At 35.4% G+C, this 13,062-nt stretch overlaps 1 protein-coding gene across 11 annotated transcripts in view; it reads left to right on the top strand.

Annotated features, from left to right (window-relative positions):
* The window catches only part of SOX6 (SRY-box transcription factor 6), a 374,241-nt gene that overhangs the window by 306,465 nt on the left and 54,714 nt on the right, over positions 1-13,062 (top strand). For all 11 annotated transcript variants that reach the window (XM_054827505.1, XM_054827506.1, XM_054827508.1 and 8 more), the window contains 2 exons: positions 2,813-2,993; positions 5,817-6,007. In XM_054827505.1, coding sequence (XP_054683480.1) covers positions 2,813-2,993; positions 5,817-6,007 — 372 coding nt within the window. The remainder of the gene's footprint in view (positions 1-2,812; positions 2,994-5,816; positions 6,008-13,062) is intronic.

The following is a 13,062-nucleotide window of genomic DNA, read 5'->3' as shown; positions in this document are numbered from 1 at the left end:
TGACATGAGAGTAAAATATAATTCATTTTTTCATTATCATCAATCATCGTGGTAAAGTGTGGGTGAGTAGATATTTCTGCCTGGGCTGATAAATTTCCATGACACTTTTTTGCTAGGCTGAGAGTACTAATAAATAAAAACTATTCCATTATGGCCAGATCTAACATTTATTTAGCAAAGCGTTCACTTTACTTAACTGTAAATGTGTATTAGTCTAATATTTTACCTCTTGTAATCCAATGCCAGGCTTGAGAGCAGTCAGTGAAATTTACCACATATGCAGAGTTTGTTATGGTCAATACAGAAGCAACCAAAAGCAAAGCCCAACTGTTTCAGCAAAGTTGCCATAGTATAGTGATACCTAACACCAATGATTTATGGTATTGAGAATATACTACTGACTACTTTAATGTGAAAAAGTAATTTCATAAGTGAGTGAGCCAAATGGATCTCCACCAAACCAAACCTTTACTATATGAGTAAAATTTTCCCTGGTTAAATTCAAGCACATATCTCCTTGAACCAAGGCCAATACCATTCCAGCTTTGTGGCCAGCTGAGTCCTATTACAGACTTGACCGCATGCAAATTCTTGGGGGTTTCCCTACATAATATAACTTGAATGGACTGAAATACATGTTAATAAAAAAGAAGCCTTTTTATTCTTATTTTTATTAAGCACAATATTGCATTGAAAATATTAACAATAACTACAAGTGCTTCATGTGGACAAATACCAGTGGGTAAAGAAGAAATTAATTATTAGTATAAACACACTCTAATAAACTAGTACCTATATGCTTTCTTTGCAAATTGTTACCTTTATAAGACATGACAGTTTTGATGGTCATGCATTGCTTAACAAATCCTCTATATTTTCTTTGTTCTTAAACAGTTGTTTGTATACTACATGCACTATTTATAGAACTAATGGAATTATTTTACAGGAGTCAGATCTTTCAAAAAGTAATGATTTTTTTTTTAAGTCAGTGACCAGAATGTTTTCCGGCTTTTCAGTTGCCTCGTGGAAATGAGAATGCTGTCTATGAAGTACAAACAAACAGGTTCTGGCAGAGTTTAGAAATTTTTTCACATGATTGTATCAGTGCTAGGCAGAAAATTATTCAGAAATTGAACATGGTAGCGTAGATTCGTATGTGTACATGCTGTCAGTATCTAGTCTGGCAAACTTCCTAGTCTGAAAGGGGCTCTGAACTCTCACAGAAATTCATTGAAGCCCCTTTGTATCTGTGCAAGGAAACAGTTTGCTCATAAATATGGCCACAAAGCACAAGAACGGACTATGTCCCTTATACCTTTGTGTTTCTGCTTTCACTTGGACTCTGAACAGGTGTGGACATTTGTGCACACTGCAAGGTCAGGAAGAATAAAAATGTCATGCAGTTTTATGGAAACAGTTTAAAACTGGAGATATGATGGCATTATAAATACCTGTTTGTTACATTTTCCTGTTTAATGCATTTTGTATGATCAGATGTACTTTGCTAAATCACCACTTTACAGTAAGGAGAATGGAAAAGATGAGATAATGAAGTGTATTATTGTATTCTGACATATATTTCTAACCTTTGAAGTGATCAGTGCAGTGTTTTAAAATAGGGGCAATATTCTCTTATATCCAGCATAATTCTGCTTTGGGCATATTTTAAATGAGAGATCTGTCTTACTGGGCTCTTTAATTACAGAAAATCACTGTTTCACAATTCTGCAAATGCTCTGTCTTGCTTAACATATTAAGCAAAAAGAACAAGCTCAAAGAATGGGAAGAAAGCTACATTATGAATATCTACACTGATCAAAGAAATTAATTGCTTGAATGAGTCTTCTTCCAAAAGTTAAGATACTTCCTAGATGGACTTATTCTTCTGTAGCACTGAAACAAGATATATGTCAGAGAGAATTTCTTCCATAATTGCATGTGAAAAGTATTAACAGATATATACACTAAAGGCTGAATGCAGCAGAAATAACTACAGAATACAGAAATAATTACAGAAGTATCAAACAAGAAGCAGAATAGCATTTATGTGAAAAATATTCTTGATTTTACATAAATCTGTCAAAAAAACACGACACGTTTGAATAATAAAATATTGTAAAATATACAAAATTAAATAGTAGAAAATAAAATATATTTTGAAGTGCATATACTATGCATTCATTACTGTAGTAAGTCAAGGGATTTGAATTCAGTGAAATTCTTATCTTCTATATGGGGGAACAGCATAGATTATTTTACTAAACAAAAGATGCACTCAAAATAAGATGCATGGAATGTATAAGTTAGCAGCAGCATTAAATGTGGGCCAAAGAACTGTCAGGGTTTCCAAATGATTCTTTCATAGAAGTACTTCTGATTCCTTAGTTTCTAATACATTTAAAAATAAGCTACATCATAACTTATTTTTATAGTGCCAGGAACTTTTCAAATAGAACCAATGCAAAAGCATTATTGAGCTGCTGGAAATTTTAAATAATTCTTTGTAAATGCCCTAGGTTAATTTAGATCTCTGAAAACACATTAGGAAATTAAGCTGTAATGTGAGCTAATTCAAATTTTAATTTGGCAAAAAGAACGATCCAGCCACATAGTTAATGTAAATAGAAGCATAACACAGGGAAATTAATGAGGTTTCCTTTCGTTGAATCTTAAAGGAGGCAGATAATTAGCTTCTTTTGTTATTATTGCTGGAGAATGTGGTATTGTCTTCGAGGTGTAAAGTAACTGCTGCTTGCAAAATGATGTGTTCATTTGTCTTTTCCTAATAATTATTTACATTAAACTCTTGTAGGATGAAGCAGCCCAGCCACTGAATCTTTCAGCCCGACCCAAAACAGCTGAACCTGTCAAATCCCCGACATCTCCAACACAGAACCTCTTCCCAGCTAGTAAAAGCAGTCCAGTGACAGTGACGAACAAGAGTGGCATCCCCAGCCCGCTCGGTGGATCTCTGGGAAGAGGATCCTCTTTAGGTAACTAATCTCTCCTAGGGAAAGGAGGAAACTGACAGGTTTTTCTACATGAAATCTCAGCTTGTGCACACTTACTTCTGAATTAAGTAGCTATTTGGGCCTACATTTCTGTTTAAAACGGGCAAAAAAAATTGCAGGAAAGATTTTCAAAGAATTCTTGAATGCCAAGATTTTACAAGAGTAACCAAAATGATGCAGCAGTGATATGCATCTACAAGAAATACAGTAAATATGTAAGAAATATACATACATACAAATACATACATGAAGGTAAGTAGAGATGCATATATAAAATGTGTAAAAGAAGTCTGTGTGAATATCTTCCCCAAAGACGTCAATGGGGTGTATACATGCAAAGTTAACTTTTGAATTTTGACCTCTGGATTAAACAAACAAAAAAAATATCTTTGCATGCGCATGGTGCCTGACTTGATACTAGACATACACGCATAATGGCTCATGTGATTAGTGTACATGCCATGCAATGATGTGACATACCTTAAAATAAACAAGTCTTCAAGCACTTTGTAGAACCAGGCTCAGGGAATATTCAGTATCTCCATGGTTTACAGTAAACCAGAACCCAGGCAAGAAGGTAACTCTGAATGTGGTTTTCAGCTATTTAGCCCAAATATACCATTAGTTTTACCCAGAATAGCATTCTAAAAGAAATCTAATCCTCTGCATTCTGAGTATTAAGTTCATCTTACCAAGACCATCTGCTGAATATATTGATTTTATTTTTTTAACAAAGACAAAAAGGCTTCAGTCCAGCCAGTTTATTTTATAATTTGTTCATTTTATTATTTGTTCACTCATCTGTCAAGATTTTGTTAGTTCATATGATTGCAAATAGGGAATTTTTGACCTGTGTTCAAGATTCTTTAATTAAGAAATAAAGCTTATTAAGTAATGAAACAAAATTTATCTGAAAACCGTGTACGAAGACTACCTTAACCAGTCAAGAAACAGAATCAAGAGCTGCAAGATGTAGATGATCAGCTCTAAAGTTCAAATAGTAAATTTTAACAGTGACTAAATACTACACTTATTCACAATCTGTAGCTCAAGTGTACTTGTAAAATATATAGAAACACTTGTGAATAATGAACAGATATGTTAAATACATACATTAAATATATAAAAATTATGATTTGTTCCATTCTCAAAACACTTGGGAACATCACGATCTCTAAAAGATACTTTCTGCAGCTAGCTAGATATTCTGCCTGTCTATTTATTTCCAGCTATCACTGCACTATCTAACATTTGAAAGTGGCATACCAGTTTGAAGTCATACACCATTCCAGAGAAATGGCTAGAGAAGATATGCCTAAGGTGTGAATATTTTTCATGTAAAGTCATAAAAACTTTTCCTCTCAATCCTTAAGTAAAAAAAGAAGCCAGGGAAACATTGTCAAAAATCAGCAGGCAACATAGGAGCTTTTGCTCCATTTTTACAATAAATACGGTCCCCAGTTTACTTAGGCTCCAGAATGGAACTTAGTTGCTGAATCAGTTCAGAGCATTGGAAATTTTACCCAGCAAGAACAATGGTTGTTCCCTGATATGTTACTTTTATTATGGAGAGAGGTGCTTCATTCAGACAGAAAACATCACAGTTCCATCTAAAACATCACAGTTTGCCCCCCTTCTCATCTAGACCACAGTATTAAATCAACTGTTTGGTTCCCAGGATAAAGCATGAGAAACCCTTAATCTTAACCTTTTCTATTTTAAAAGAATTCAGAGTCCTTTCACATTGAATTTGCTATATTTTACTCAGCTGAACTTCAGTGAAGTCAACAGAATATGAAAATTATCTTTGATGGAGAATTCCACATCTTAGCCCATTTGTTTTTAGAGTTGGTTTTGTCTTGTTTGTTTGTTTTTAGTGGACTGTTAGTAAGTACACAAATCTAACAAATTCTGAGCTTTTGTGTAAGACATTTGCTTGTCAGGCAGATGCACAGGTCAGGCACAAACTTTGATTGCTCAAAATTTCCTAGCTAGAATGTATATATACAAATCCATCCTTGTGTGGTATAGAGGATACTCCCGTGCAGGAACAGGTGGATCAAGTTAAAGTTTCATCACAGCAACACAAAACAACCAGTCACCAAATAATTGCTGTCTTTTGGTCTCAAATCAGAAACTGTATCTGGAGTACTCATCTTTATCTCTAGCACGCATTTTAAGATGGCGGCAGAAATGTTTTGTGCGAATTTGATGCATGTTTAACAATTTCTCTTTCTGTCCAGTGTGCTAGAAAGAAAACCATTTTTTCCCTGCTGATTTAGAGCTTTATACTCATGTTAAGGTGGTATTAAGTTCTGTCCTTCAAAAGTAACTGTGGGTGCTCTTTCTGAAATTGAAAGCTGAACATCTGGAGTGATGGTTCTCTCGATAAAGAAATTCTAAAAATTGACATAGACTTTCATGGCCAAGTAAACAAGATTTCTTTCTCCTCCTTTGTTCATTTTATTCATTCTTATTAATACTTCAAAGGCTTCCCACTTAAGCTTCAGAATACTGCTGTCTGAAACACATATTTAACTTTGAACTTTGAGTCCATGAGTATGCTCAGATACTTCCATATCAGGTTATGCCAAGACTTCAGTGGTTCTAGTTGTAACAGCAAAAGAAGTGCACAGGCTTATCAATCACTTCTATGTATTAATTCAGCCTTCAAGCAGACAATTGCCACTCTTTGTCCTTTTGCAGATGTTAGTTGGGTGTAGCTCTAACTGTATGAGAGCTGAGTGTTTATGCCAGATTCTAATTTGGATAGTTACCTAAATAAAGTGTGTTCTCTGTTTATAGATATCCTTTCCAGTCTTAATTCACCTGCCCTATTTGGGGACCAGGACACAGTAATGAAAGCCATTCAGGAGGCTCGGAAAATGAGAGAGCAGATCCAAAGGGAGCAGCAGCAGCAACAGCAGCCGCATGGTGTTGATGGAAAATTGCCCTCCATGAATAACATGGGCCTAAACAACTGCAGGAATGAAAAGGTAATGTCTCCCATTGCCACAGAGTCTGTCATTCATTCTTTTCCCTGCAAATAGCTTCTTACTTTTATATAAAATTTATTTTTAGAGCTTTTAGCCATCTCTGATCTCGCGTTAAACACACCTTGTCACTTCGCAGTGCTGTGCTACAAACTCCTCTAGGTTTACATGACAGCATTCAAAAAACCAGTCCTGTGCACTCATGTGATTAAGCTGTAAGCATACAAGTGGAACGTGGAAAAGGAATTGGTTGAAGCTACCATTGTTTGTGGTCACTAGATTACAAACTGTGTTTTTGAAAATAATTGGATTGTTAAATATGGCAATAAGGTGGGTTATGTGCTAGCATGGTTGAGTATTACAATTTTATTACAATGTATCTAAGTGTGCTTCAATCTGTGACTCGGATGCAACACAGTATTTAGGCTCAAAACCATGCTTTTGGCTCAGAGGAAATTAGAGATCAGAGTTCTTCTTTGAATCTTGGCCGTAATTTCCAAACACTAAAATGAAATGGGGCATTACAATAAGACAGTAAATGTGAGAAAATGGTGAGAGAACGTGACCAGCACTGGACCGAGCAGGACACTGTGCAGTTTACAAAATAGCAAGCAGGCATCATATTGGACAGGTGAGGAACAGTTTCTATCACACACACTTTAAGGACCACTTGGAGGACAAAGTCGTCTCTTGGAAAATTCTTTGTATCTGTGTTGTCCTGCTCTGTGGCCTTTCCAAGGTCTACAAGATCTGATGCTCCTGGAGCAGGTCTCTGTGTATGTAACAGAGCCGGCGAACACCGGATCAGGTAATTGGCTGAGCTGTAAGGCAGCCCTTCTGATGAAGAATGTTTCTCTCTCAGCTTCCCTAGAGATGGCTTATGCTGCAAAAAATATGGCACACAAGTTATTTTTCACCACTGACACAAAATCAGTTATATACCACAATACTTACTTCAGTTGACTAGAAAGGGAAAATATTATCCCAGTAATCACTATGGCATTGGCAAATGGGAACAGTTATGATGCAATTTAGTAATGAATGAAAACTGACACATTCATTAGCCTATAAAGCAACTAGTGTTTCAGACTATTTGCTGGGGAAAAAAAAAAATAATTGAAAACCAGGTAGCTTTGAATGCCTATAATTAGTTAATGAAAATTCTGTGATATATCTGTGTATTAGAGGGTAGGTTCTTTGTATCTTGGGGGAGGGGAAGTTATATTGTACTCCAAAGACTAGCAGGAATTTTTAGTCCAGGTTGAGTATCAAACTCAGCAGAATATTAACTATATCTTAAACCATGATTTTGATGATGCTATGATCTTTTCTCAACCCACAAGGGAATACTCAGTGAGTAAGTGGATTGTAGCAAGGCATGGAAAGGCAAAGAAATGTTGTAAACAGACCCATCAAAGATTGATGCATACCTTTTAATCTACATTTTATATTTTTGCTTGATAGGTTCTTTACAGTACTCAGAACAAGAGAAAGGCTCAGTGTCTATTAAAAAGATTTGTTAAACTGTTACCATACAGGACTAACAATGCTTTTACAAGTTAAATTCAGAGGCTAATAAATATTTATTTCTGCCAATGTTAGTTTAAACGTCAGCATTGAAAAACTCATTTAATACAATTTGATACTATGAAAAAATATAGAAATTAATAATTGATCAAACAGGCCATATTCAGACAACACTCTAATTGTAAAGCCAGTGTTTGTCTTAACTAACTAAGAGGTAGGGTACTAAAGCCTAAGTTATAAAAATAAAATAAATGTCACACCTATGATCAGTATTAAGAGTTTATAAAATTATGCTTATTTTAAAATGCATTTTATGAGTTTCAGTGCCTTGACATTTAAAAATATCTAATACACTACAAGGGCTATTAAAAGAATTCTTAACATTTGATTTGACTTTGACAAGTAAGTATAAAAATGGCATCCACTTATCAGATCTGCTCCCTGAATATTTTCAGTACCATGTTTACGTCTTGTATTCAACATAACAAGTCTCTATTTTGTCTTTCACCTTTTAAAGCAGAGTCAGTAAATATTTCAGTGAATAATCTGAAATTTCTTTTTTGTGCCGGTTACTAGCAATACACAGATTGATGTAGAGCTTCCAGATTGAGGTTAAACATCAGGCAGTCAGAGGAAAAAAAATCTTTTTTTACTTGCAAATAAAGCAGAGTCAATTGGAACTCTTTAACAAATATAACCAACGTCATTCTCATATGCCATCTTTTACAGGGAGACTTTTCATGGTAGCACTTGCAACTTTTAAAACCTAAGAATAAAACAGCAGCAAGGAAATCTGTTGTTAAATCTCTCAGTGCCCTTACATAATCGTGCTGAGTTTATTTATTGTAGCACGTACTACAGCGTGAACCATTAAGGCAGGAAAAAGTTGTAATATGTACTCCGGTTTTACCGTTTGTGTGCTAGTCTGTTATCTCTTATCTGATATATGTCTCTGTAGATGCAAGAAGAGTCAGGGTTTACAAAAGAATGGGATATAAATCAGTCATTTTAAATTATGATATATCCCTACTCTCTATCCTAAAGAAAATAAAAGAATTAAGTCAGCCATGAATACTAAGGGAATCTATTTATATTTTATAGCAAGTATAAAATACATTAATACCAGAAGCATCCTTGGCACAAACAGAATTCTAGAATGCTCTTCTTTCCCCCTTTACCCTTTGACTTTCAGTTTCTACATTATGATCTATTTCTTTTACTCTAAAAATGCTGGGCAGGATGATCAAAATAGGAGGGGTGGAGGAAGGAATGATGGATCGCTTCAATTAGAAAAACATAATTTTGGAATAATTGTATGCCAAGAAGATTGTCTATAGTTTCTGTCATAATCCCAGTGAAGCTTTGATAACATAGTTGCAATTTTGGATTGGTTTCTTTTGAAGAATCAGGACCCTATGTTTTCAGGACCAAATTTTCAGAAATTGGCTTCAGGTAATTAGACTTGTATAAATGAGTAGCTAGAAACCGGCACCAGAAAAAGATGACAAATTAATTGCCTGCAGCTGGTTTAAAAAAGCTATTGAGTTCTGGTCAGTTACTGGTCTTCAAGTTCAGATAGCTGGTAATAGTTTGTTGTGCAAATGATTGCGCTTACAAAATTATGTACATAGCTTCAAAGCCTGGGCTTAGGCCTTTTTGAAAATGTGTCATTTAAATCTCAGAAAGCTTTGTATTTGGTTAGAGACACAGAATTGAAAATTGCCTCTGTTCATATTCTGCTGTTCAAAAAAATCTCCTACAAAGCTTTAAAAGTGCTCACAGAGATTCGCTCATCAGAAAGGCCAAAACAAAAACATGCAGCACTCTCGCACAGTCAAACTTTGTCATTTGCTAAAGCATTAAGGTTAGGCTATACGTTTGAGATGATACCATTCTGTGGACATCTACAGTAGCAGGGTTATTTCAGTTTGTATACTCTTGTGGTTTAGGGTAGGCAGGTAAGCACTGTGCAGCCACTCGCTCGCTCCCCTCCAGTGGGATGGGGAAGAGTGTCAGAAGGGTAAAAGTGAGAAAACTCACAGGTTGAGATAGTTTAATAACTAAAGCAAAAGCCACGTGTGCAAGCAAAGCAAAATAAGGCATTCATTCACTACTTCCCATCGGCAGGCAGATGGTTAGCCATTTCCAGGAAAGCAGGGCTTCAGCACGTGTAACCGTTACTTGGTAAGGCACATGCTAAAACTCCAAACATTTCCCCTTCCTGCTTCCTCCCCCAGCTTTTATTGCCGAGCACGACATCATATGGTGTGAAATATCCCTTTGGCCAGTAGGGTCAGCTGGCCTGGCTGTGTCCCGTCTTGTGCAGTCCAGACTACTTGCTGGTGGACCAGCATAAGAAAGAGGAAAGGCCCTGTTCAGCAATAGCTAAAACATCCCTGTGTCATCAGCACTGTTTTGGTCACAAATCCAAAACACAGCCCCATGCGAACTAAAATTAACTGTATCTGAGCCAAAACCAGTACAGTGCACACAAAGCAAAAATTATAGCTGAATTGACTTTTTCTACTCCACCTGCTGCTGATCAGGTGTGACTGAGGAAAGGGAAGAAGTAGCTGTGTCAGTGTTTTCACAGAGTAAACAGAAACACTGGGTAAGAGGAAGGAATTAGGAAAATCCAGAAAATAGGCTGCAGAGCTCTTTCCATGTGATATAAGCAAAAGTAAAATCATACAAAATTGGATTTGTTTATAGGATACAACTTTTTTTTTTTTTCGGTCGAGCCATGTTTACCTTCAACAAAAAAAGAGTATTTAAAATTTGCATTGCTAGAGCTACTTGTATTTATTTTAGTATTTTGAACTAGCATGATTGCCTAGAAGATTTGCTTTGATTTAAGGCTTTAAATGAACCTGAAAATGCTATATAATTTATAAGATAACTGACATTATTTTTAAAAGGACCAGATCCTATCTTTTTTGTGCATAAAGCATGACAACATTGACAAAAACACTTCAGAAAATCTTTTTAGAAAATATATAGGCATATATATAGGCAGAAATGTGTTAATTTTATTGGAGGAAAATATGTGAAGTCACTATAGAACATATACCCAATTAATAATCACAACATATCTGCTAGACCTCCCCTTTTACTTACCCGCGAAGCATATTCATTGAGATCTGAGAGGAAGCAGAATTTAGTATAACATTTTTATGTTTATATTCCATTCCTACTCTTTTGTAGATTTTTAGGCAACTGTGTATTTGCGGTAGGAAACCAGAGTTAGACCCCAAAATAAATGACATGAGTCATCGCCTACTTCCTGGGAATTATGATACTTTAGCACCTCTTATAATGAGCCTTTTATTCCTTTCTTGTTTCTAAATCAAAGTTTTACAAGTTGAATCCACATCATTTATCCTAATATAGACTACAGTTTGTATGCAAAATGTGTACATTCTTAAAAACATATATTATTTACCCTTGGAGATGTTGCAGTCTACTGATCAAATCCATATTTAGGCACTTGGATTTGACTTGATAAGCCATAACGACCCCTTTGGCGGTGTTACGGTCTGCTGTATTTCGGGACTGTTAAATATGTGGATTATTGACACAATAGAGTGTAACAACTCCTCTGGAGCTGTTACGCTTCATCATTTATGTGAAGCTACTGCACATGCGTACAAACTTTGCCTGATAAAAACACTTCAGGAAGTCTTTGTAGAAAAAGTTACTAGTCATGCATAATCTCCTTTTGACTGCCTACAGCCCTGCAATGACTCCATCATTGTATTGCTTTTTTTTAAATGCAAGCAGTACCGGATTATGTTGCCGACAGTTTTTTACCGGCTTTTTTCTCCCCATACGTTCAGTATTATAGACAGAACAACTGCAGAGGCAGGACTCACACTGTCTTTTCTGCAAGTGCAGGCTGGTTCTCAGACAATCACCAAGAGAAGCACCTTGTTATTATCATCCTTGTTATTAGTAATTTCTCAATTCAGTTTTAAAAAACAAAAGCACATAGTTAAGAAAATATTTTTCCAGTGCATCCTGCATTCAATTTTCTTTTCTCTTCTTACCAAAAGTATTCATGACCCCCCTTAAACTGAGACCATGACTGAATTGGTCATGAGAGCCCTGTGGATTTTTATAAATCTATATGAATAAGTGGTTTAGATTTGCAGGGATTGATTTATTCTCATTTGCTTTTATCTTTTAAGAAAAACTTCTTATATTTTCTTTTTTTCCTTTAGTTTCTTATAGAAGAATATTTATACCTGGTAAATAAGAGGTCAATGCTTATATTTCAGTCTGCTGGGAGACATAACAGAAACTGCAAGCATTTTCAATTGGATCCTTATTTCTGTTGGTTAAATCTTAGTTCTACTTGTAAGTAAAGGGCGAATACCTCATAATTAGGCCTAAAAAATGGATAGCAATAGCAACAGCAACCGACTAGTTTTGCAAAGTTATTACTTTTATTATGGTATTTTCTCAATAGTCATTGTACCAAGTTCTGTTCTCACTGCAACTTAAGGAAAGTCCCGCCCCATATAGCTTACACTTAGGTATAATTTAATTTAAGTTTAAATATATATGTATTTAGATTCTATAATAGAAAATCTGGAATTGTATAGAGAGAAAAAAGACACTGATTTACTTAAGAAACTGTTAGTGTGGTCTCACTTTCTTGCAAGAATATAGGCAATTTATTCAACTCAGTGGGAGTGTATTCCATCTGTCTAATGAAGAATCTGATTTCCACAAAGAGACACTGCAACTGGGAAACTGTTTTTCCTGAATACGTCATTCTGCTCAGTCGACAAACCTTTCCCTGGGGAGTTTCTGAGACGTAGAAGGACATGTTGCATGGAGACAACCTCTTTACAGTTCCATCATTTTATAACAGATAAATGACTTGTCTAAGTTAAATGCCCCAGAATAGGGAAAAGTTTCACATACAAATCCCAGCAGTCCTCATAATTCTTACAAAACAAATGTCCTTTATACTTTACTTTGAATTTGGCCAATTTAGTAATCTGCTTGTGGCTGTACATAATATATGTAAGGAACATTTCTTTTTGTATTGGGGCTTCAAAGGTAACTTCCTAAAATCATATTTGGGCATCAGTATTTATTCTAAAAAACCTTTATCTGGAAAAAAAAAAAAAATTGTTCCAGAATTTTTTGAAACTGCAATAATTTTGCAATTTCCTTTTTAGGCTTTGGGCTTATCCTAGCTACATGAAAAATGTGCCTTCATTTTATATATACTGCAGTATTTCCTTAATAATTTTGAATGAAAAATAGTGACCCAAGTAAAAATTTTCTAAAGTAGCTGCAATGCAGAAGCCTAAGTCTTACTCAACTAGCTCTGAAAATTTTACCCCAAGGCAGACAAGCAGATTTGTGACTGCATATACAGTAGCAGTCTATTTTCAGTGAAATTTAGCAATTTTGTATCCTTCTCCAGCACTTTTTACGATAATTTGGACAATTCAGAATTTCAGCTGATGTAATACTGCCCCCTTTTATTAGAACTGGAAAACATGCTGGACTTCAAA

Source organism: Grus americana, chromosome 5, assembly GCF_028858705.1.
Source record: "Grus americana isolate bGruAme1 chromosome 5, bGruAme1.mat, whole genome shotgun sequence".
Taxonomy (NCBI): domain Eukaryota; kingdom Metazoa; phylum Chordata; class Aves; order Gruiformes; family Gruidae; genus Grus; species Grus americana.
This window is presented reverse-complemented; position numbering and strand designations above follow the sequence as displayed.